The sequence below is a fragment of the Hippocampus bargibanti genome, linkage group LG04, assembly GCF_051943395.1.
Source record: "Hippocampus bargibanti isolate YZ-2025 linkage group LG04, ASM5194339v1, whole genome shotgun sequence".
NCBI lineage: Eukaryota > Metazoa > Chordata > Actinopteri > Syngnathiformes > Syngnathidae > Hippocampus > Hippocampus bargibanti.
Genome location: NC_142737.1, coordinates 24,777,649 through 24,799,846, shown reverse-complemented (window position 1 = coordinate 24,799,846; position 22,198 = coordinate 24,777,649). Strand labels below are relative to the sequence as shown.

At 42.5% G+C, this 22,198-nt stretch overlaps 1 protein-coding gene across 8 annotated transcripts in view; it reads right to left on the bottom strand.

Moving 5' to 3' along the window:
• Positions 1–6,852: 6,852 nt before the first annotated feature.
• The window catches only part of sema4c (sema domain, immunoglobulin domain (Ig), transmembrane domain (TM) and short cytoplasmic domain, (semaphorin) 4C), a 119,822-nt gene continuing 104,476 nt past the window's right edge, over positions 6,853–22,198 (bottom strand). For 7 of the 8 annotated variants that reach the window (XR_016114738.1, XR_016114741.1, XR_016114742.1 and 4 more), the window contains 8 exons: positions 16,432–16,607; positions 15,348–15,492; positions 14,853–15,066; positions 12,281–12,396; positions 11,054–11,211; positions 10,566–10,657; positions 8,062–10,343; positions 6,853–7,975 (listed from right to left, as the gene is read on the bottom strand). Coding sequence is in view for 1 of the 8 variants with exons in the window: in XM_088994821.1 (XP_088850947.1) it covers positions 9,448–10,343; positions 10,566–10,657; positions 11,054–11,211; positions 12,281–12,396; positions 14,853–15,066; positions 15,348–15,492; positions 16,432–16,607 (1,797 nt within the window). In the remaining 7 variants the exon portion in view is untranslated. Of the gene's footprint in view, positions 10,344–10,565; positions 10,658–11,053; positions 11,212–12,280; positions 12,397–14,852; positions 15,067–15,347; positions 15,493–16,431; positions 16,608–22,198 lie in introns of all 8 variants that reach the window. The other variant, XM_088994821.1, reaches the window with a different exon arrangement.

Genomic DNA, 22,198 nt, shown 5'->3' with positions numbered 1-22,198 from the left:
ACTTTTTATTGTAATTTTAGACAGCAACCCACATACAAGTACATTGTATCATATCGCCTTTGAATAAGTATATACCTCAACGTGTTGATCTTTGAGAAAAGGGCAGTGAGCAGATGAATTGATATCAGATATCAGATATGATAATTCACAAAATAAAAATGAAAACGTCTAAAAGGGTTATTGTCAATTTTTAACCTGGCAATGAGTTGATGTACAACATAAGCGGCTTGTCAGAGGGATGAAAAACAATTTGATTGCATATGCCTATGAAAGGACACGGTGTCCTTATTTGTGGATAAGGATGATGTCGCTTTATTAACATGAGCGTTAATAAACAGAATGCATCCCCTGTTAAGAACTATAATCATCTAAGGCATTCCACACACAGACTTGACTCAGAGGTCAAGATGAAATGTCCATGTGCATTTTAATCTTTGCTGATGTCACACCCACCAACCATTCACCCTCAACAGCAAACGCTCAATGCTCAGTCAATTAATGGAAAAGTGACCACTCTGTACCAAGCAAGTGCATCTGCGGAGCCGAGCTCATGGAAAAGTGCCAAGGGTTATAGATATTCCAGTATTTTGAACATTAAAGTTTCAAGGAAAAAATGACTTACTTCTTAAGATGTTAGACATTGGGAAGGATGTCAGCCATTTCATAGAAAAAAAAAGATTAATCCACTGATTTAAGTGTTGATCACATCACGAGGTCAGTGGTGTTCTCTGAATTGCTTCACTCGAAATAAGCCAACAAGTAGTGGTACACATCAATATCTTGGCCTGTTTCTCAGATGAGCACCAGAACTTTGTTTCCTGCTCATTTTTTTTCCTGACTCACTTACCTCATGGCTGAACTTTTACCACACATTTGTGCAAGCAGGGCTCGTCGGCCACATCCAGGCTGTCCATTGTCTCTGCAACCAGGAAGTCAAACTGAAATGTCAAGTATGTGCTGCTTTTGTTTTGATGTATTTGTTTACTCTGTCAGTAGTACGAATCAAGAGCAACAACTTGGCAACGACCATTTCAGCAACATTTTTTTTTCCGATCACTGATGCCAATGCCAATGATGACACTCATTTTAGCATAATCTTATTTCCTGCGGAGTAGAGGAAAGAGACGAATTGGGATTTTAAAAACAGTAGTTTTTGGTAACAGGTGCAACATCAGGTTTCCGCAGAGCTTTCTGGAGATCTAAAAATTTGGATATGGTGGCGTGCAACACGGAGATGGAAAACATGCAGGAAAGCGACCCTACAGAACTGGAATTGCCCACCCATGGTTCAAAACATTGAATGAAATTACACATATGTAAATGATAAATTATAGCTAAAATGACTAATTCATACTTTAAAAATACAATATTTTAGTTTGACAGTGAACTTCAATTTAGAATGGAAAAAAAGCTTGAAGCCTCTTTTTTTGAAGTTATTTTCTCCAAACAACCACATGTTCAGTGAGTTGAGTTCATTGCGCCCATGCAGTGCTTATACATAAAATTTCTGCCATCCAAGTCTAAAAAAAAATCCTGAACAGCTTGCCTCTTGAAAAACAAAAGTCGCTACACTCGTATCTCAAGGCATCAATGTAAGCTGTTTACTGGCCAGCTATGCATTACCTGGTGAAACTGATTTTATGGCTTACAGAGTTTTAAAAAAATGACACCGGGAATTACAATTAAATAGAAACTTAACATTAAAACCATTTTAACCTAACCTTTTAACACAACTACCATTCTCAATTTTTAAAGTGTAATTTTGGGTTGTTTCATAGAAAGTGACTCTATAATGAATATTTTATCTTTTTACCCTCAGGATGAACTTGATGGACTGCCTCTGAAAAACAAATCAACCCCCCCCCCCCCCCACACACAAATCAAGTAAATCTCTTTTTTTTATTTGTGTATGCATACGCAACCACACATATAAAAAATAAGGGCATATGTACAATGATAATAAATATCAATATGTTTGTACAACAAATAAGTTACTTAACAGTACTTTAAAACAAACATAAAAGATTGATAAGATACAAGCGAAATCCAGTCAACTGGAATGAACACAAATGAAAATAGTGTACTAGAGTGGTTATGGCCAACAAATGCAAAGTTTGAATTCTTCTAAGACATGCATTTTACTCCAACTAAAGAGCTCTACTTGTTTAGTAGATCAATGTTGTTTTTTTCCTTCAAAATGTAAAGTAAAGCAAAGCCTGACAACAGAAATACTCAAAAAGACATGACCAAGTACCAGTGTATTCAAAGAATGTTTTAACTAAGTCTAAGTCTTGAATACCATCATGTGCATGCATTCTAGCACTGATCTGCTTTCACTCAAATGCTCCATATTTGGTTTTTGGCAGTTAAAAAATGAAAGCATAATTTTGGTACGTTGGTGAGCCTTAATAAAGATGAACAAGAATCCTTTGCAGGAGATCACCACTGACAAGGAAACAAACAGGAAACAAACAGGAAATCGATTAGCCTGAAGCAATTTATTCCCTTGAGGGAACATTTTGCTGCAGTTAAAATATTCAGAATGCTTGCAGACATCAGCTCAGTGTTGCAAAGTGGACGGACAGCTGAATATTGATCTGTTCCAGAAAAGTAACATGTTGGGTAGAGGGGGCAACAGAAAAACATCTGCAGTCTACTTTGGCTTACCCAAAGGTGAAGTGACGCGTGGAACAACACAGCCATGAAACAAAACCTTTCCTTGAAGCATAAAACAAGCCCCCTGAAAAAGTCCCCCATTAGTGTTTTACAATACTGTCGTGTTTTATATAAAAAATGCTCAATCCCGCCCAAATTTTTTGTACAAGGATGATGAACAGTCCTTTTGCTGTTGGTCATGCAACATGTTGGTTTGATGGCGGAGAACCTCTTCCACCACGACATTGGGATGCGTGCCATTACAAAACCCTGTCCACAGTGTGTTTAACTGAATATTAAATTCATGCGTTGCTCTCCTGCGCAATGCACACTTCCCAAACAATCACCCTGTTTTGACAAAAGAGAGGAAATGTGGAAGATTGAGTAACAGTGGGAAAAAAAGTTCAACTGTTCATGAAAAAGTAAAACAATACCTGTAACGGATTCAGTGGTCCTCTCCTACTCCGGCCTATCCATGTGGAAATAATTATTCCGTCCTGCATGGAGGCCTTGTGTGTTTGTGTGTGTCTCAGTGTTTTTAAACAGTGTCCACAACATCACAATCCCAAATTGGTCTCGAGGCAATGGATGAGATCCACGGTGTCCTGTTGCACACTTATTGACATTCAAAGTGTTGGGTGTGTGACTGAGCACGGTCATTTCCTTCTTTGCGTTGCCAGTTACCACTGTTATCGTAAAAAAACGTAAAGCACTTATTTGAAACATCCACAGCAGTCGCAACAGTTAAGAGTTCAACTACATTCTCCATGCTTGTTGTCTTTGTTGTTGAAATGTGTGCAGTCTGTCTTATTGCTGAATGCCAACAGCATTTTCTTTTTCCAAGGGAAAGAGCAAATCTCCACAAACAGCTGATCTCACATGTATTTTCAACAACATGTGGTTCTCATGCACTTTTAGTACAGTGAAGGTGCTTTGAAGGTCACCGTGCGGGGTGCAGCCTGGAATGTAAGTGTCTGTTCTTCACAAAAGTTACTTTTAAGTCACTTGACGACCACTTGAAGACTGCAGCGGTCCTTGGGAAATAATTTTAAAAAAAGGTAGAAGAGAAATGTCTTAATTCAAAGCAACGATCACAACAGACAAAGATTCACAAAGAAGAAGAAAAAAGAAAAGACATTGGGCCAAAACATTTAGAGAGAATGTCCTTCGATGAGAAACTCCCCTTTGTCTCATTTTGATTTCACTTCAATTCCTCTCTCATTGTCTCTCACGTCTTCAGAGCTCCTCATACGCTAATATGATTGTTTTCTTGCTTCAACATTAATTAGCCTCCTCTTGGCTCACCAAGACAAATGAGGGAAGACAAGCTCCCGGTTTTAAGTGCAGTACAAGCTGAAAGACTGGAAGGAACAGAACTTGTTCTTGCCATCCATCAATTGGTCTCAGCAAAGATGCTGGTAGTCTTCCTTGGTCCGCCCAACATGAATTAAACGTGCCCTTCAGACAACATTTTAATGCCACTGGTTTGATCACCATGCCGACGGTGTACTCATGTGCAAATCCACAGTTTAGATGAATGGCTATTATGCAGTGGAAGCAGAAGAAGTCCAAGACTTAGTGGTGCACAGTACACAATAATTACGTGAGCACGTGTTGGCACTCATGGGTGTGACTGTCTATAACAGCCGGTAAATGTCTACAGTGAGCCAACCAGAAATTGGAGATAGAGAGAGCAGGCATACTCAAAAGGAGGGAGGTAGGTTGGTTGTTTTACTTTTTTCCAAGTCGAGTTCCAATGGCGAAAAGGCCTAGACCGAGGACTCCTCTGGATTAGCGTCAGGGAGCACGCTCCTCTGCTGCAGAGTGTGCCTCAGCTCCTCTTTGAATGGGCTCGAGTAGTCGTTCCCACCCACGCCCAGGCCCCCCAGCCCACTGCCACCAGCGCAAGACCCACTAGCCCTGTCCTCCCCTGCTGTATTCATGTTCAGGCGAATGTAGCCGTTGCTACCGGAGCCTCGGATGTTGGTGAGACTGAGACGGCTGGGGGAGTGGATGGGCTGGCCTGGAATGACACTGGGTGACGCCGTGCTGCTGACGCTGCTGGGCCCGAGGGCGTGACCGGGAACAATTTTAAGCGAGCCGTCTGAGTAGTAGTAATTGGCACCCGTCTCCCAGAAACGGTCCTCGTCGCTGGGCATTTTGCTGGGTACAAAAGTGGGCGGCTCCTTCGGGAGGGTGATGGGATAGACCAGGGTACTTTCGAGAGGCTGCATGTCAGCTCCCTTCCCAAGAGCCAGTTTCAGTCTCCTGCGCAGGTAGAGCGCTGCAACCAAGAGCAGGAGGCAGGCGACACCAAGGGTGATGACCAGCACCCAGAAGAGACCCATGCTGCTGTCTGGAGCTCGAGCTTCCATGAAGACGGGAGCGCTTGCAACGACAGCCACCTGATAGCGCTCCGTTTGAAACTTCACACCCTGTTCCTCGGAATAGCAGATGTAGCGTCCTGCTTGGATTTGACCCGCTTCAGGAACAACAAGGGCCTTGAGGGCACGGTCGAAGCGCGGCCCTCCGGCCTCTGGGTCGCCGAGAAGGAGCTCACGGTCGTTGACAACCCAGAAGGGCTGAGCGAGGTTAGAGATCAAATGGCAAGGCAGCACCATGTCTGACCCCACCACCACCGTGACATTCCGAAGGCGGGAGTGCTCTAGAGACAGACGGGGAGAAAAGGAGGAAGAGGGACAAGACAAATGTTCTTCATTATTCACCTTTATTTGCTAGCAATCTCTAATCCACCTAATTTACTCCGCGAAAAAAAAACACATTCACTCATGACACCGAGTTGACCCTCTTGATTTTCCAACGTGTTTGTGCACAAACTTTCGACCCCCACAAGGGGCCACTGTTGAGGCACACCCCCACCACTCACCGGGGCTCGGGATGGAGACAGGCTTGTCAAACTTTGCTTTTCCACGGCTGAATCGCTCCAGCATGAGGTCTTGGGACAGAGAAGATGTGGATCTGAAGTGGAAGGATACAGCTCAAGTTTAATAGTCTTTTGCTAAAATGTACTCTTAACAACACTGCGCCCAGTATCTGGATGGCATGCGGAGGGAATCAAACACCTTTACAGGGCTTTACCCAATGTGATCCAATTCTACATGTACTGTATAATCTATTGCCATAATGTTTCTTCCGATTGCTAAATGTTCAAATGTGGTAAGTATAAAAGTGTTTATAAATAAGTCCATTCCTCTGGTTTGCTTCAAGCATTAAAAACACCTGTTTGCACAGAGTTCAATATAGATACCCTATCCCTTAGCTTTTTCTTTGGACTTTAAAAAGTACATAAACAGCCCGGGCAAGGATCAAGAAGGGCCCACAGATTGAAATGAAGAAATGAGTGTAGATTGGTACCCGCGGTGGAGGTCAATGCGAACACAGGCTCGACCCTCACTGTCCCAAGCGCAGTAGGGGTCCCTGGCGAGAAGACAGTCTGGCTGAGACTGATAGCGGCTGCAGTTGGCTAACGGCAACTGGAGAACTTCTGAACGAGAGCCGATAAAAATTTGGATATGGTGGCGTGCAACACGGAGATGGAAAACATGCAGGAAAGCGACCCTACAGAACTGGAATTGCCCACCCATGGTTCAAAACATTGAATGAAATTACACATATGTAAATGATAAATTATAGCTAAAATGACTAATTCATACTTTAAAAATACAATATTTTAGTTTGACAGTGAACTTCAATTTAGAATGGAAAAAAAGCTTGAAGCCTCTTTTTTTGAAGTTATTTTCTCCAAACAACCACATGTTCAGTGAGTTGAGTTCATTGCGCCCATGCAGTGCTTATACATAAAATTTCTGCCATCCAAGTCTAAAAAAAAATCCTGAACAGCTTGCCTCTTGAAAAACAAAAGTCGCTACACTCGTATCTCAAGGCATCAATGTCAGCTGTTTACTGGCCAGCTATGCATTACCTGGTGAAACTGATTTTATGGCTTACAGAGTTTTAAAAAAATGACACCGGGAATTACAATTAAATAGAAACTTAACATTAAAACCATTTTAACCTAACCTTTTAACACAACTACCATTCTCAATTTTTAAAGTGTAATTTTGGGTTGTTTCATAGAAAGTGACTCTATAATGAATATTTTATCTTTTTACCCTCAGGATGAACTTGATGGACTGCCTCTGAAAAACAAATCAACCCCCCCCCCCCACACACAAATCAAGTAAATCTCTTTTTTTTATTTGTGTATGCATACGCAACCACACATATAAAAAATAAGGGCATATGTACAATGATAATAAATATCAATATGTTTGTACAACAAATAAGTTACTTAACAGTACTTTAAAACAAACATAAAAGATTGATAAGATACAAGCGAAATCCAGTCAACTGGAATGAACACAAATGAAAATAGTGTACTAGAGTGGTTATGGCCAACAAATGCAAAGTTTGAATTCTTCTAAGACATGCATTTTACTCCAACTAAAGAGCTCTACTTGTTTAGTAGATCAATGTTGTTTTTTTCCTTCAAAATGTAAAGTAAAGCAAAGCCTGACAACAGAAATACTCAAAAAGACATGACCAAGTACCAGTGTATTCAAAGAATGTTTTAACTAAGTCTAAGTCTTGAATACCATCATGTGCATGCATTCTAGCACTGATCTGCTTTCACTCAAATGCTCCATATTTGGTTTTTGGCAGTTAAAAAATGAAAGCATAATTTTGGTACGTTGGTGAGCCTTAATAAAGATGAACAAGAATCCTTTGCAGGAGATCACCACTGACAAGGAAACAAACAGGAAACAAACAGGAAATCGATTAGCCTGAAGCAATTTATTCCCTTGAGGGAACATTTTGCTGCAGTTAAAATATTCAGAATGCTTGCAGACATCAGCTCAGTGTTGCAAAGTGGACGGACAGCTGAATATTGATCTGTTCCAGAAAAGTAACATGTTGGGTAGAGGGGGCAACAGAAAAACATCTGCAGTCTACTTTGGCTTACCCAAAGGTGAAGTGACGCGTGGAACAACACAGCCATGAAACAAAACCTTTCCTTGAAGCATAAAACAAGCCCCCTGAAAAAGTCCCCCATTAGTGTTTTACAATACTGTCGTGTTTTATATAAAAAATGCTCAATCCCGCCCAAATTTTTTGTACAAGGATGATGAACAGTCCTTTTGCTGTTGGTCATGCAACATGTTGGTTTGATGGCGGAGAACCTCTTCCACCACGACATTGGGATGCGTGCCATTACAAAACCCTGTCCACAGTGTGTTTAACTGAATATTAAATTCATGCGTTGCTCTCCTGCGCAATGCACACTTCCCAAACAATCACCCTGTTTTGACAAAAGAGAGGAAATGTGGAAGATTGAGTAACAGTGGGAAAAAAAGTTCAACTGTTCATGAAAAAGTAAAACAATACCTGTAACGGATTCAGTGGTCCTCTCCTACTCCGGCCTATCCATGTGGAAATAATTATTCCGTCCTGCATGGAGGCCTTGTGTGTTTGTGTGTGTCTCAGTGTTTTTAAACAGTGTCCACAACATCACAATCCCAAATTGGTCTCGAGGCAATGGATGAGATCCACGGTGTCCTGTTGCACACTTATTGACATTCAAAGTGTTGGGTGTGTGACTGAGCACGGTCATTTCCTTCTTTGCGTTGCCAGTTACCACTGTTATCGTAAAAAAACGTAAAGCACTTATTTGAAACATCCACAGCAGTCGCAACAGTTAAGAGTTCAACTACATTCTCCATGCTTGTTGTCTTTGTTGTTGAAATGTGTGCAGTCTGTCTTATTGCTGAATGCCAACAGCATTTTCTTTTTCCAAGGGAAAGAGCAAATCTCCACAAACAGCTGATCTCACATGTATTTTCAACAACATGTGGTTCTCATGCACTTTTAGTACAGTGAAGGTGCTTTGAAGGTCACCGTGCGGGGTGCAGCCTGGAATGTAAGTGTCTGTTCTTCACAAAAGTTACTTTTAAGTCACTTGACGACCACTTGAAGACTGCAGCGGTCCTTGGGAAATAATTTTAAAAAAAGGTAGAAGAGAAATGTCTTAATTCAAAGCAACGATCACAACAGACAAAGATTCACAAAGAAGAAGAAAAAAGAAAAGACATTGGGCCAAAACATTTAGAGAGAATGTCCTTCGATGAGAAACTCCCCTTTGTCTCATTTTGATTTCACTTCAATTCCTCTCTCATTGTCTCTCACGTCTTCAGAGCTCCTCATACGCTAATATGATTGTTTTCTTGCTTCAACATTAATTAGCCTCCTCTTGGCTCACCAAGACAAATGAGGGAAGACAAGCTCCCGGTTTTAAGTGCAGTACAAGCTGAAAGACTGGAAGGAACAGAACTTGTTCTTGCCATCCATCAATTGGTCTCAGCAAAGATGCTGGTAGTCTTCCTTGGTCCGCCCAACATGAATTAAACGTGCCCTTCAGACAACATTTTAATGCCACTGGTTTGATCACCATGCCGACGGTGTACTCATGTGCAAATCCACAGTTTAGATGAATGGCTATTATGCAGTGGAAGCAGAAGAAGTCCAAGACTTAGTGGTGCACAGTACACAATAATTACGTGAGCACGTGTTGGCACTCATGGGTGTGACTGTCTATAACATCCGGTAAATGTCTACAGTGAGCCAACCAGAAATTGGCAGGGTGAGAAAAAGAGCATTGGTAAGTGACAACGTGTCATAGAATGAATGAGAGAGAGAGAGCAGGCATACTCAAAAGGAGGGAGGTAGGTTGGTTGTTTTACTTTTTTCCAAGTCGAGTTCCAATGGCGAAAAGGCCTAGACCGAGGACTCCTCTGGATTAGCGTCAGGGAGCACGCTCCTCTGCTGCAGAGTGTGCCTCAGCTCCTCTTTGAATGGGCTCGAGTAGTCGTTCCCACCCACGCCCAGGCCCCCCAGCCCACTGCCACCAGCGCAAGACCCACTAGCCCTGTCCTCCCCTGCTGTATTCATGTTCAGGCGAATGTAGCCGTTGCTACCGGAGCCTCGGATGTTGGTGAGACTGAGACGGCTGGGGGAGTGGATGGGCTGGCCTGGAATGACACTGGGTGACGCCGTGCTGCTGACGCTGCTGGGCCCGAGGGCGTGACCGGGAACAATTTTAAGCGAGCCGTCTGAGTAGTAGTAATTGGCACCCGTCTCCCAGAAACGGTCCTCGTCGCTGGGCATTTTGCTGGGTACAAAAGTGGGCGGCTCCTTCGGGAGGGTGATGGGATAGACCAGGGTACTTTCGAGAGGCTGCATGTCAGCTCCCTTCCCAAGAGCCAGTTTCAGTCTCCTGCGCAGGTAGAGCGCTGCAACCAAGAGCAGGAGGCAGGCGACACCAAGGGTGATGACCAGCACCCAGAAGAGACCCATGCTGCTGTCTGGAGCTCGAGCTTCCATGAAGACGGGAGCGCTTGCAACGACAGCCACCTGATAGCGCTCCGTTTGAAACTTCACACCCTGTTCCTCGGAATAGCAGATGTAGCGTCCTGCTTGGATTTGACCCGCTTCAGGAACAACAAGGGCCTTGAGGGCACGGTCGAAGCGCGGCCCTCCGGCCTCTGGGTCGCCGAGAAGGAGCTCACGGTCGTTGACAACCCAGAAGGGCTGAGCGAGGTTAGAGATCAAATGGCAAGGCAGCACCATGTCTGACCCCACCACCACCGTGACATTCCGAAGGCGGGAGTGCTCTAGAGACAGACGGGGAGAAAAGGAGGAAGAGGGACAAGACAAATGTTCTTCATTATTCACCTTTATTTGCTAGCAATCTCTAATCCACCTAATTTACTCCGCGAAAAAAAAACACATTCACTCATGACACCGAGTTGACCCTCTTGATTTTCCAACGTGTTTGTGCACAAACTTTCGACCCCCACAAGGGGCCACTGTTGAGGCACACCCCCACCACTCACCGGGGCTCGGGATGGAGACAGGCTTGTCAAACTTTGCTTTTCCACGGCTGAATCGCTCCAGCATGAGGTCTTGGGACAGAGAAGATGTGGATCTGAAGTGGAAGGATACAGCTCAAGTTTAATAGTCTTTTGCTAAAATGTACTCTTAACAACACTGCGCCCAGTATCTGGATGGCATGCGGAGGGAATCAAACACCTTTACAGGGCTTTACCCAATGTGATCCAATTCTACATGTACTGTATAATCTATTGCCATAATGTTTCTTCCGATTGCTAAATGTTCAAATGTGGTAAGTATAAAAGTGTTTATAAATAAGTCCATTCCTCTGGTTTGCTTCAAGCATTAAAAACACCTGTTTGCACAGAGTTCAATATAGATACCCTATCCCTTAGCTTTTTCTTTGGACTTTAAAAAGTACATAAACAGCCCGGGCAAGGATCAAGAAGGGCCCACAGATTGAAATGAAGAAATGAGTGTAGATTGGTACCCGCGGTGGAGGTCAATGCGAACACAGGCTCGACCCTCACTGTCCCAAGCGCAGTAGGGGTCCCTGGCGAGAAGACAGTCTGGCTGAGACTGATAGCGGCTGCAGTTGGCTAACGGCAACTGGAGAACTTCTGAACGAGAGCCGATGTAGATGTACTTCTAACAAGTAACAAAGAGAGAGAAAGGAGAACAGCAGACCAGAGACAGTTGAAGAGGAAGAAGAAACAGAGAAAGTGAGAGTCAGAAAGAAGGCAGAAAAGAGAGAGATTCAATTCGAGATAATGGGATAATCACTCTCAATTACAATAACATTTAGTCCACGACCCTTTTCCCAGTACAATTTGGGCTGCACTATTCACAAACGTAGCGATAAAACACTTGCTGTGGTGAATTCAACATCAATGAAAATGAGAATGAAAATGAGAGTGAGCTTCAAGGGCAGGCCACAAAAAACAAGAACAACAAAAACCCATCAATAAAGGGGACAAGCCACCATGGAGACTCGGGGAAAGACAGTGTCAACACCGGGCAAACAGACTCAGAAAACAACAGTTTCAATTTGCTACAGCGGCCACGGATTGTAATTACTGCTATTGCGAGACGGGCTTTTGGATTCAAGAGATGACAGGTCAGCTTGACGAAGTCAAAGTAAAAATACCTAAAAAAAGTAATAGCTCTCAATATGGCAATGGCACAGGAATTCGGAGACACCTCAGGTGTTGTGTCTCAGACTGTATTGAAATTTTCAATCGAATGCTCTGGAAAATAACACACACAATTTTGTTGTACTGTTGTTCAAATCTAATCTACTGAACTGGCAACCCACCACACAAAGTATCAAATAATCACAAATTGCTGGAATGATAATATATCACAAAACTATGCTGGATTAAGATTTTAAACGTAATGCTTCAAACTGAAATGTCTATAGATATAAAGCCAAATCAATGGGGGGAATAAGAAAAATAATATGCATGGAAAAACTGGGAACATATTTCACAACAGTCAATCATTTGTCTCGTTAGGCTGGATGGCATTTGTTTGAAAAATGATTCCTTTGAATTTCTGAGTGGCAGCCTGCATGAACCAGGATGATATCATCACATTCATACATATTCCTAAGATATCAATGTGGTCATCTTTTTAGGCATATAGTGCTTCCACTAGTGCAATAACAGAACATTTTACATGTTATCACCACTGGGAAACAGCCACCATTTGTATTTACCTTGGACTGCGAAATAGTCAGGCTGTCTACTGGCTGTGCGATGTCAAACAGCTGGATTTCTTCAATCACATGGGCTTCAGAGCCCAACACAACCACCCTCTGTAGCCAGCCATCAGCTGCAACACACACAAGAGGAAGTGCAGGAGGTATAAAACAAAGTGGATTAAACTTCCGTTTCATCGATTTTTCAAAGCAAAATCCATTTAGCAAGCATGATGACACAATAGGATCACCCTGAAATGAAGGTGACGGGTTGCAACATTCAATATATCAAATAATTGCTCAGTCAATTACACGGAATTGGAAAATGTATAAATATTTTACTGTGACCGGAAGTCCGAACAGCAACTTTCAAACACTTGGTAGTAGGAAACACACACCCACACAACAGGAACACAGTATGATCACACTTCTTTATTGCAGACTCGTGTTTAATAATTCCTCAATTCTCTGGCGTAGTGTTGTCATAAAAAACATTGCCAACTATCATTTCTCCTTTCCGTCAGCTGCCGCTATGTTGTAGCTAATAGCTAATCAAGCCGGCAGCCCAACTGGCACAATGAGCACACGTCTGCCAAGGGCCCTGTTGAGTTTGTGCTGTGAAGCACAACGAGCTGGGATCCGCACTTGGCTCAGAAAAGCGAGCATGTATTACAGGGATGTGTGTGCGTGCGTGCCGATGTGAGTGCAGGTTGGCTTCATAGGTTACCCGTACAAACAGCGTCTGCCGCATCCAGTCACATGTCATACAGCAGTCAGTTTATCACTGCAGCTATCTCATCAGTGGGGTCACTTTTCTTTAATAATACTTGCTGCTTTCAAGTACCCACCACCTCAAATTTTCTATCCGATTAGCGATGATGCTACCTGTTGATTAGTTTTGACTTGAGCCAAAACAGGACGCCGGCACACGGGCACGCCAGCCAGTAAAAAGATTAAGTCGCACATACGCTGACATTTACTTTGACGCATGGAGATGAATCTCATCATGCAAATCAAGTGCTTATTTCAAACCCATCTAAAATTTGGCCAGATGGCGTGTTGTTTTCTCCCACCTAGCCCGTTGCCAGTACCTGTTCAAGTACATTGCCGAAGGCGTAAAATGCTCACCCCTTCAACAAATTCAACAGTGCTGCTCTTCGAAATAACAAACGTAAGCCCAAACATTTATCAGGATCCGGGAAATGTGGAATATTATTCTCTGCACGGTGAATAATGTTTGCCACCAGAAGAACACCATGCATCCCAAAATAGATGAAAATAACACAATAGTGTGGTATGATTCAATTACATTTAAAATGTCATTTAATTTTGGATAAAATAGCGTGACAAAGTACAGTACAATAACATCTGAGCAGGGCTATTCAGATTTCCTCTAATTCAGTCACTGTATAACTGATAATAGGCAGCCAGTCAACCCCAAAAGAAAATTTCCCTCTTATTGTTCACCATCACTGTTTCCTTACAAAATGAATTGGACTGACTTGAGGTCCAGAAGGTTTATTGGAGAGGAAGTATGCAAAAATGATCCTCTTTGCTATTGTTCACCATTCAAAAGGGTGATGTGAAAGCAATACGTTTGCATGATAGCACCAACCAGAACTGCCTCTTTTGACATATTGGCCAACCACAGTTTGTGATATGGCCTTCAAATCAAATCTTGGATTCCATCCCACGCCTAAAAATCGATTCGTGCATCCATTTTCAACATCACTCTTCCCAAACAGGGGGAATTGCTGCAGCCTATCCAAGCTGACTTGGGGCGGAAGGACCCTGAATCAGTCATCGGAGTGTCCAACCAATCAAACAAAGTCCATTGGTCTGCTGTGCACCAATCCCAAATCAACTGTGCGGGATGTCGTGAAGGGAAAAAAAGGAGAAGAAAGAAAACCTTTAGGGGGGTGTGCACACCTTTTTATTTGAGATTTTCTGTGAAAAAATATGTTCTTTTAATAGACTAGGTCACCTTGAACCTATGTTGCGTGTGACCTTCATGACATGAGTTGATAGTAGTCAGCAGTCAGAGCGGTGAAGATACGCTTTGTTTATTCTCACCCATTTCTCTTCATTGCAAATACGCCATTGGCAAAGAAACTGAATCTGGAGTGACATTTAAAAACACGGCAGCTGATAGGCCCTGCAAAAATGGCATTAAGCACAACAAATCCCGGTCCCTGCCAGGTCTCCCATTAAAGTAGGTAGCGATTTCCTTTTTTCAAAGTCAGAGATCTACTGGTTTTATATATACAGTATTTTATTTTCAGTGTTTTTCACATTTAGGTCAGTGGTGGCTATTGCACATGTCATTTTGAGTGCGCATGTGTGAATCTGCACTTGTGAGAAAGGATCAGAGCGTTATAGTGGTATACTGTTGTGGTGGGATGGGTATATGTTGTCAAGTGTTTATATGGCAAGAAAAAGTGTTGTGATGTTAATTACTGCAGGCAAGAAAAGGTGTGAGGGTTTGAGATGTTGGAATTGGAATGGTGGATCACGGGAGCTTGGCAATAGTGCTGTCATGTTTAAACTTCCTTGATGCGCTAGAACCCAGAACTAGAAATTGTGTCGTTACCTGTGCCAAGGAAGAGCATGTTGTAGGCTCTTTGGTCTAGACCAATAACCCGATCCACCACCAGCCTGGTGAAGTTCACACCCTTGGTGAGAAGCAGGGGGCGAGCTGGTACTTTGTTCTCCATCAGCAGGTGCTTCTTAGCAAAGTTGAGCGTTGCATCAGGTAGCTGCAGAGAGCTGTTGTAGCCGCTTTCCCTGTCCTTGTTTGTTATACACTGCAATAAAGACAGGGGGGGGATGGATGTCAGGCAGAAGAGAAATTTAAGAGGGGAAGAGAAAATAAGTTCATAGTGAAAGGGAGAAAACCTTTAAACCTCAGAATTTGTTTTTCCCCATTTTTTCCACGCCCTTTAATTAGATTACTTTCTGTGTATTTTCCCTGTCATCTTGGATCGTTACACGAAGAGCTTTTCTTTTCGCGTCACCTTTGTTTTCTAACATAATCTCATCCCACCACAACAGTATAACCATATTTATTTCCTCTGCTGTTTCTTACCGATCCAGGCCGTGGGTTGGGAACAGGTCCGGTATAGCGCCCCCACCTTTCGGATGCCTCCCTGTATTCCTTGTAGGGGCCTTCAAACACCTTCTTCACATCACTGATCTGGTACTGACATACCGCCGACACATCCACGTCACCCCTGAAACATTGCAGGCAAAGGAAGAAGTTACTGATGTGCGGTGGCGTAAAAGGAGAGAGACGGATTAGCTGTCATCCCATCGTGAGAGCTGACGTTTTGCTTGCAAGAAGCATGGCCAAAGAAGAGTGGGTGTTTTATCACACAGAAAAATAGCAAAGGCAGAATAAAATAAACTGTCAATGTTCAGAAATAAAGTTCAGTGTTGTCAAGAAAAAGTGTTAAATGTAAAAGATGCCTTAATTGTCTCCTTAAACGGTAACCAAATGTGACAACGTACACTTTAGATCCATAGATGGACAATTATTAATAGCAGGTGTGACAATTATTTCTTGATCGAAAAAGTAACCGTGTTTGACAATAAGCTAAGTGACTTCAAAAAGGACTCTGGATCTTTTGGGCTTGTCCTGTGAGATACATGCGTTTATGGTTGTGAAAGCACAGGTTCTTGGTTGAATCGGATGAATGTAATTTTAACATGGCACTGGTAATTTAGCATGTCAAAAAGATAACAGATCAGTTCAGATAATGGCTAAAAGTATAAGTCATGATTTGAATAGTATTAAATTATCTTCATGTTATCTTCTTTCAAAAGCCTGGAGGCTTGAAGGAATCCTTAGCAAATCAGATGGAGAAAAAAAAGGATTGGGATTCATTTCATTAAATGGAGACGCAAAGCTTTAAGTTCAAAGCTGGTTATATGATAGCTCAACGAGGAATACAAAAGTCTCCAGTTTAAAGAACACTGCCTCGAGACGGGGAATGACTCCCTTTCGAAAAAAGAAAACCTCTTGCCCTTGCTTGTGTTTCCTTTGTTGTCAAACCTATCAACACTTAGAGTGCCTCAAAATTAACATTTGTGTTTCTTTAATGAGATAGGGTGATCAGTCTGTCGGCCTGCGTGATGGTCATATTCAACACCGGTTTGATTTTGTAAATCACCATTGAGCGTGAAAGATGCCGAAGAAGGTGGTCCCCCTCCAGTCCTGCCCCGGTAGTGTGAAGACAGCCAGGAGGTTGTTGAAGGACACATGACGCTCGGGGAGGGAGCAGTCCAGCCGAGCTTTTTGGAAGGTTGTCCATTTTTTCTGGAGGGTGCGGCTGCCACCAAGATCACCCTGAAGAGGAGACACGCCAGGTCACATACAAGCATATGAGAGCCCTTCCAAGTTTGAAGTCGCCAGACAATTTCAGTGCACATTTCGATAAATAACCATTCACAAACATTTTATTGAACAGCAACATTAATGTGGCATATCCTAATGAGGAGTCATATCAACTGCTTTGATCCACAGCCAAAGACATCTGTGTTGGGGAAATGATTCAGTAGTCGGTTACCCTGAACACAGTAACCAATGTATTTTGATATAACACCCACAGAAAATCCATTGTGCCAAAGAATGTCATTCTCATTGTGCTCAGTGACAGTGTGTATTCAAGGGATAAGATAAAGAACATGGCAATGGGGATAATGTAGTCGTTAGAATGAGACATAACACAAAAGCAATTATCAGCAGGATGCACTGAATTATTCATTGCTTCGGTGTTTATCAAGTGTAGGCATCTGTTTCTAATTTCATTCAGACGATTATTGTTCTTCATGCAGACATTAAAGGGCATTATTACACACATCTTCACCCTGTTAACAATTAAAGCTCAATTTTCATCGTGGGTACATGTGCAAATGCTACCATATTCAGATTTTTTTTGGGTGCCGCAGTAAGCCTTGCTGCACGGGCTTGCCAATTTGGCAGATCGCTAAACTGGAGGTTGTGGTTCACCAAGGGTGAGCCCTTGTAGATACGCCCAGACAAGTTGGGGAAGGAAAAGCAGTTGAAACATATGCCTCTTTGGACACCGACTCAATAATGGAGCTCGTAGTTTTTTGCTATTTTGGTCGATTTGACCTGGGTGCAGACAGACTATCACTCATAAATATGTCAAAGGCAGGCATCAAATCCCCTGAATAATTGAAAACATTATTATGATTACGATTATTTTTATTTTTGTAACTATCACTTTGATTATCGTTTCTAATCCACCCCCAATCCTCGGGTTTGGAGCAGATACACAAATAATCGGGACATATTTGAGCCATCGGCTGTTTTTGGCTCACTTGAAACATTTGAGATGATTGCATACAAAATGGTTCAGTAAAATGTGACTCAACTAAAATCTGGCTGTTCTCCATAGAACAAAGTATTGTGACAAAGCCATTCAACAACCATTTGGATCATTTCTGTCCCAGCACAGTTATGCACAGCAAACAGTGCACAAAGCATAAGTCCATAAATGTCAATATACTGAAGATCGTTGTATACTGCGTGTCATCAATCATACACCAGTTCATTGTATGCCTTGATATTCTTTAGCTTTTATGTCTCCATTTCATTTCAAGACACCAAGGAGGAGAAAAACCACCCCAAAAACAGAGGAAAAAAATAATACAGAAGTGCAGTTGGTGAAATGCAGTTTTCATTCTACATCTTTCACATGAATCTAATTGGCCAACGTCTTCTTATTCACATACAAACGTGCTTCCCGGACCTTAAGGTTCCGTAAGGGGTTTCCTACGTATGTATCTACAAGACACTCTGGTCTTTGAGAACTTATCTGGAACACTTTGAGGCTCATCAGACAGTGCTTATGAACATATGGACCATGGGCTACAACAGGTTGAATTTGGCCAGTCAAACGGGGTTACAATTAAACTACTGTGATACATGGTTGAATTTAGCTGATATGCTGACAGCTCTCTGTTGAGAGCTCTTCTTTCGACAAACTTGAGAGTAAGACTATATGCTACTGTCTGTTTGAACAGTAACATAATAGGTAATCAACATCAATAAAACAAAGCGGTATGATCGATGAAAAGGTTTCTTCAGCCGTCATCTGTACTTCTTGAAGGTGTCGGACGTTTCGCTTCTTATACAAGATGCTTCTTCAGCGAACTAAAGTCTTACTGGTAGTATAGGCCCTATATATATATCCCTACTGTCCAGACATGGCGGTGCCGGGCACTGCTATGATAGGTCCCTGCTCTCAGGTTGTGGGGAGCAGAGGACTAATCCCTGCAGCTCCACTGATAGCTTCTATTGTTCTGACTGATGACTGGCCTGATTGCCCAATTGGCTCTGGTATCACCTCATCAGCATGCCTAATCCCATGTTGCCTAAACAGTCTATTCGTCTGTGTAAGCTCTCAGTCGTACAGGAGTCATCTGTAAAAGTACAGATGACGGCTGAAGAAACTTTTTCATCGATAAACAGTTTATTGTACGAACGATCCAAATTGAAACATCACCCCACCATTACGGTTAAGGGAAGGATTTTGCTGTTTTATGATCATCTTGGATAAGAAGCGAAACGTCCGACACCTTCAAGAAGTACAGATGACGGTTGAAGAAACCTTTTCATCGATGGACCACTCCTGTACGACTGAGAGCTTACACAGACGTAAAGTGATGCTTGATATTGATTCACTTGTGTGGGCTGAAAGATTACAGTAGTCTAGCCTAGAGTTGGGCGATGTGATGGTATACAGAGAAGTCGATGAGAAGGTTTCTTCAGCCGTCATCTGTACAAAAGTGAAGGTTTCGGACGTTTCGCCTCCTATCCAAGAGGCTTCGTCAGCGAACTAAAGTCTGACAGGTCGTATCGGCCCCATTTATATATCCCTAATGTCCAGACATGGTGGCGCCGGACACAGCTATGATAGGTCCCTACTCTCAGGTTGGGGGGGGGGCGGGACCCCTCCCTGTGGCCCCAGTGATTGTTCCTGCATCCCTGACTAACGACTGGCCTATTACCCCCACTCCCCCCGGTATCACCTCATCAGCATAACGACCCTCATCAGCATTGCGAAAGTTGCCAAACCTGTTTTGCCTGAGCAGGCTATTGTATGAACGATCCAAATTGAACCTCACCCCACCAGACCGGTTTAATGAAGGATTCTGTTGTTTTATAAGAATCGCTTCTTTTACCCCCCTTTCAAACCATCTATGTTCTTTCGCTAAGATTTTAACCTCATTGTCGTCAAATGAGTGGTTGCTAGCTTTTAGGTGCAAATGTACTGCCGATTGAGGCCCACTAGTATTATCCCTGCGATGTTGATAAAATCTTTTTTTGAGAATTTGTTGAGTCTCCCCAATGTACTGCTCTTTACAATTTTCATTCTTACAATGTATGGAATAAACTACATTACTTTGTTTTTCATTTGGTAGCCTATCTTTTGGATGCACTAATTTTTGCCTTAACGTGTTTATCGGTTTGAAATAAGTAGGAATTTTATGTTGCCAAAGGACTCTTTGTAATTTTTCAGAAACTCCTGCAATGTACGGTACTGCTACTCCTCTCCTTTTAGAATCTTGAGAATTATTGGTTTCGTTCGCTATTCTTTCTTTCTGACATTTGTTGAATGACCACTGAGGGTACCCACAGTTAGTGAGTGCTCTCCTGATATGTTTTGACTCCTTTTCTCTACCTTCAGTGCTAGTTGGTATTAGTTTAGCCCTATGCTGGAGGGTTCTGATAACTCCTAGTTTATGTTGTAAAGGGTGGTTAGAGTCAAAAAGTAAGTATTGGTCAGTGTGCGTAGCCTTCCTAAAGACTTCTGTTTTTAGCGCTCTGTCCTCTTTTATAATTACTTTACAATCCAAGAAGGCTAGTTGGTTCTCTTGAATGTCCTCACGAGTAAATTTAATGTTGAAGTCTACAGAGTTGAGATGATCTGAGAAGGCTTGAATTTCTTGTTTCTTAATTATGACAAAAGTATCGTCCACATATCTAAACCAGTGTCTAGGTTTTGTCCCTGGGAAGGATGTGAGGGCCTGTTTCTCCATCTCTTCCATGTAAAGATTAGCCACTATGGGTGAAACTGGTGAGCCCATAGCACAACCATGGATTTGTTTATAAAATTTTTCCCGAAATTGAAAATACGTAGTATTAAGGCAGATTTCTAATAATTGGCAGATGTGATCCGCTTTAAGTTTGGTTCTTTCATGCAGAGAAACGTCCGCCAGCAGTCTCGTCCTCACCACTGAGACTGCTGCTGGGGTTGGGACAGATGTAAAGAGAGAAGTCACATCGTATGATGCCAAAGTTTCCTCAGGTTCCAATATGAGGTCTTTGATCCTCTCTACAAACCCTGTGGTGTTCTCTACGTGATATTCTGTGTTACCAACCAACGGAGCTAAAATAGTTTTTAAATATTTGGCTACATTGTATGTAGAGGAGTCAATGCTACAAACAATGGGTCGGAGGGGGAACCCTTCTTTCTGTATTTTTGGCAGGCCATAGATACATGGCGTGGCCTCTCCCGGGTATAATCTAAAATACATCTGTTTGTCTATATGTTTTCCTTTCTCTAACTTTTGGAGACAGTCAATCATTTCTTTCTTGTATCTATTGGAAGGGTCCCTTTTTAGTTGCTCATACGTGTTAGAATCACTGATTAACCTATTTATTTTGTCTTCATAATCCAATGTGTTGAGCAGCACTGTGCATCTGCCCTTGTCTGCTGGCAAAATAGTAATATTTTTGTCTTTTTGTAGAGTAGTTAACGCCTTTCTCTCTTCTAATGTTATGTTGGACGGAGGAAGTTTGGCACTACTGAGAAGAGCTGATATTTTAATGCGTAGATCATCTGCCTCTGCATACGAAAGTTTGTTATTTTTAATAGCCGATTCAGTAGCTGTGATATAATCTATTGTAGGTATAGTTTTAGGAGTCACTGAGAAATTTAAACCTTTGGTAAGTACCGCCTTTTCTGTCTCTGAGAGATCTCTGTCTGACAAATTTTTGATCCAATTCTCCCTTGCAAACTGTTCATACCTAATTTTACGCGTGTTTACCAGTAGCTGAGATTGTTTCAGTAAAAGTAATTTTTGAAATTTACCCTTTTGTCTCTCTTTGGTTTTGCTGTGGTGCCTCATATAACCGGATTTAGTAAATTCACACACTTCCTGATAGATTTTGTGGGTAAGTTTAGTTTGTAATCGCTGATAATAAGTTTCTATTTCTGACTGTTTGTTTTTTATCTCTATGTTAAGTCTCCTAATTCGCAAATTTAGAATTTTCCTAGTATAATTTTGTTGCATTTTATCTGCTAAGTATCCGGGTTCCAGGGGTGCTTGCTTCAAGCATTTAGGAATTAACCGGCTCTGTCTACATCTAAGATTGAATCTGAGGTGGTTCTTTAAATCAGCTAATTTAAAGGTGGCCTTTTCTAAGTTACGTACCAGCAGAAGGATGTCTCTCCCAAAGTTGGCAGCAATACGTCTGTGTAAGCTCTCAGTCGTACAGGAGTGGTCCATCGATGAGAAGGTTTCTTCAGCCGTCATCTGTACAAAAGTGAAGGTTTCGGACGTTTCGCCTCCTATCCAAGAGGCTTCGTCAGCGAACTAAAGTCTGACTGGTCGTATCGGCCCCATTTATATATCCCTAATGTCCAGACATGGTGGCGCCGGACACAGCTATGATAGGTCCCTACTCTCAGGTTGGGGGGGGGGGCGGGACCCCTCCCTGTGGCCCCAGTGATTGTTCCTACATCCCTGACTAACGACTGGCCTATTACCCCCACTCCCCCCGGTATCACCTCATCAGCATAACGACCCTCATCAGCATTGCGAAAGTTGCCTAACCTGTTTTGCCTGAGCAGGCTATTGTATGACCGATCCAAATTGAACCTCACCCCACCAGACCGGTTTAAT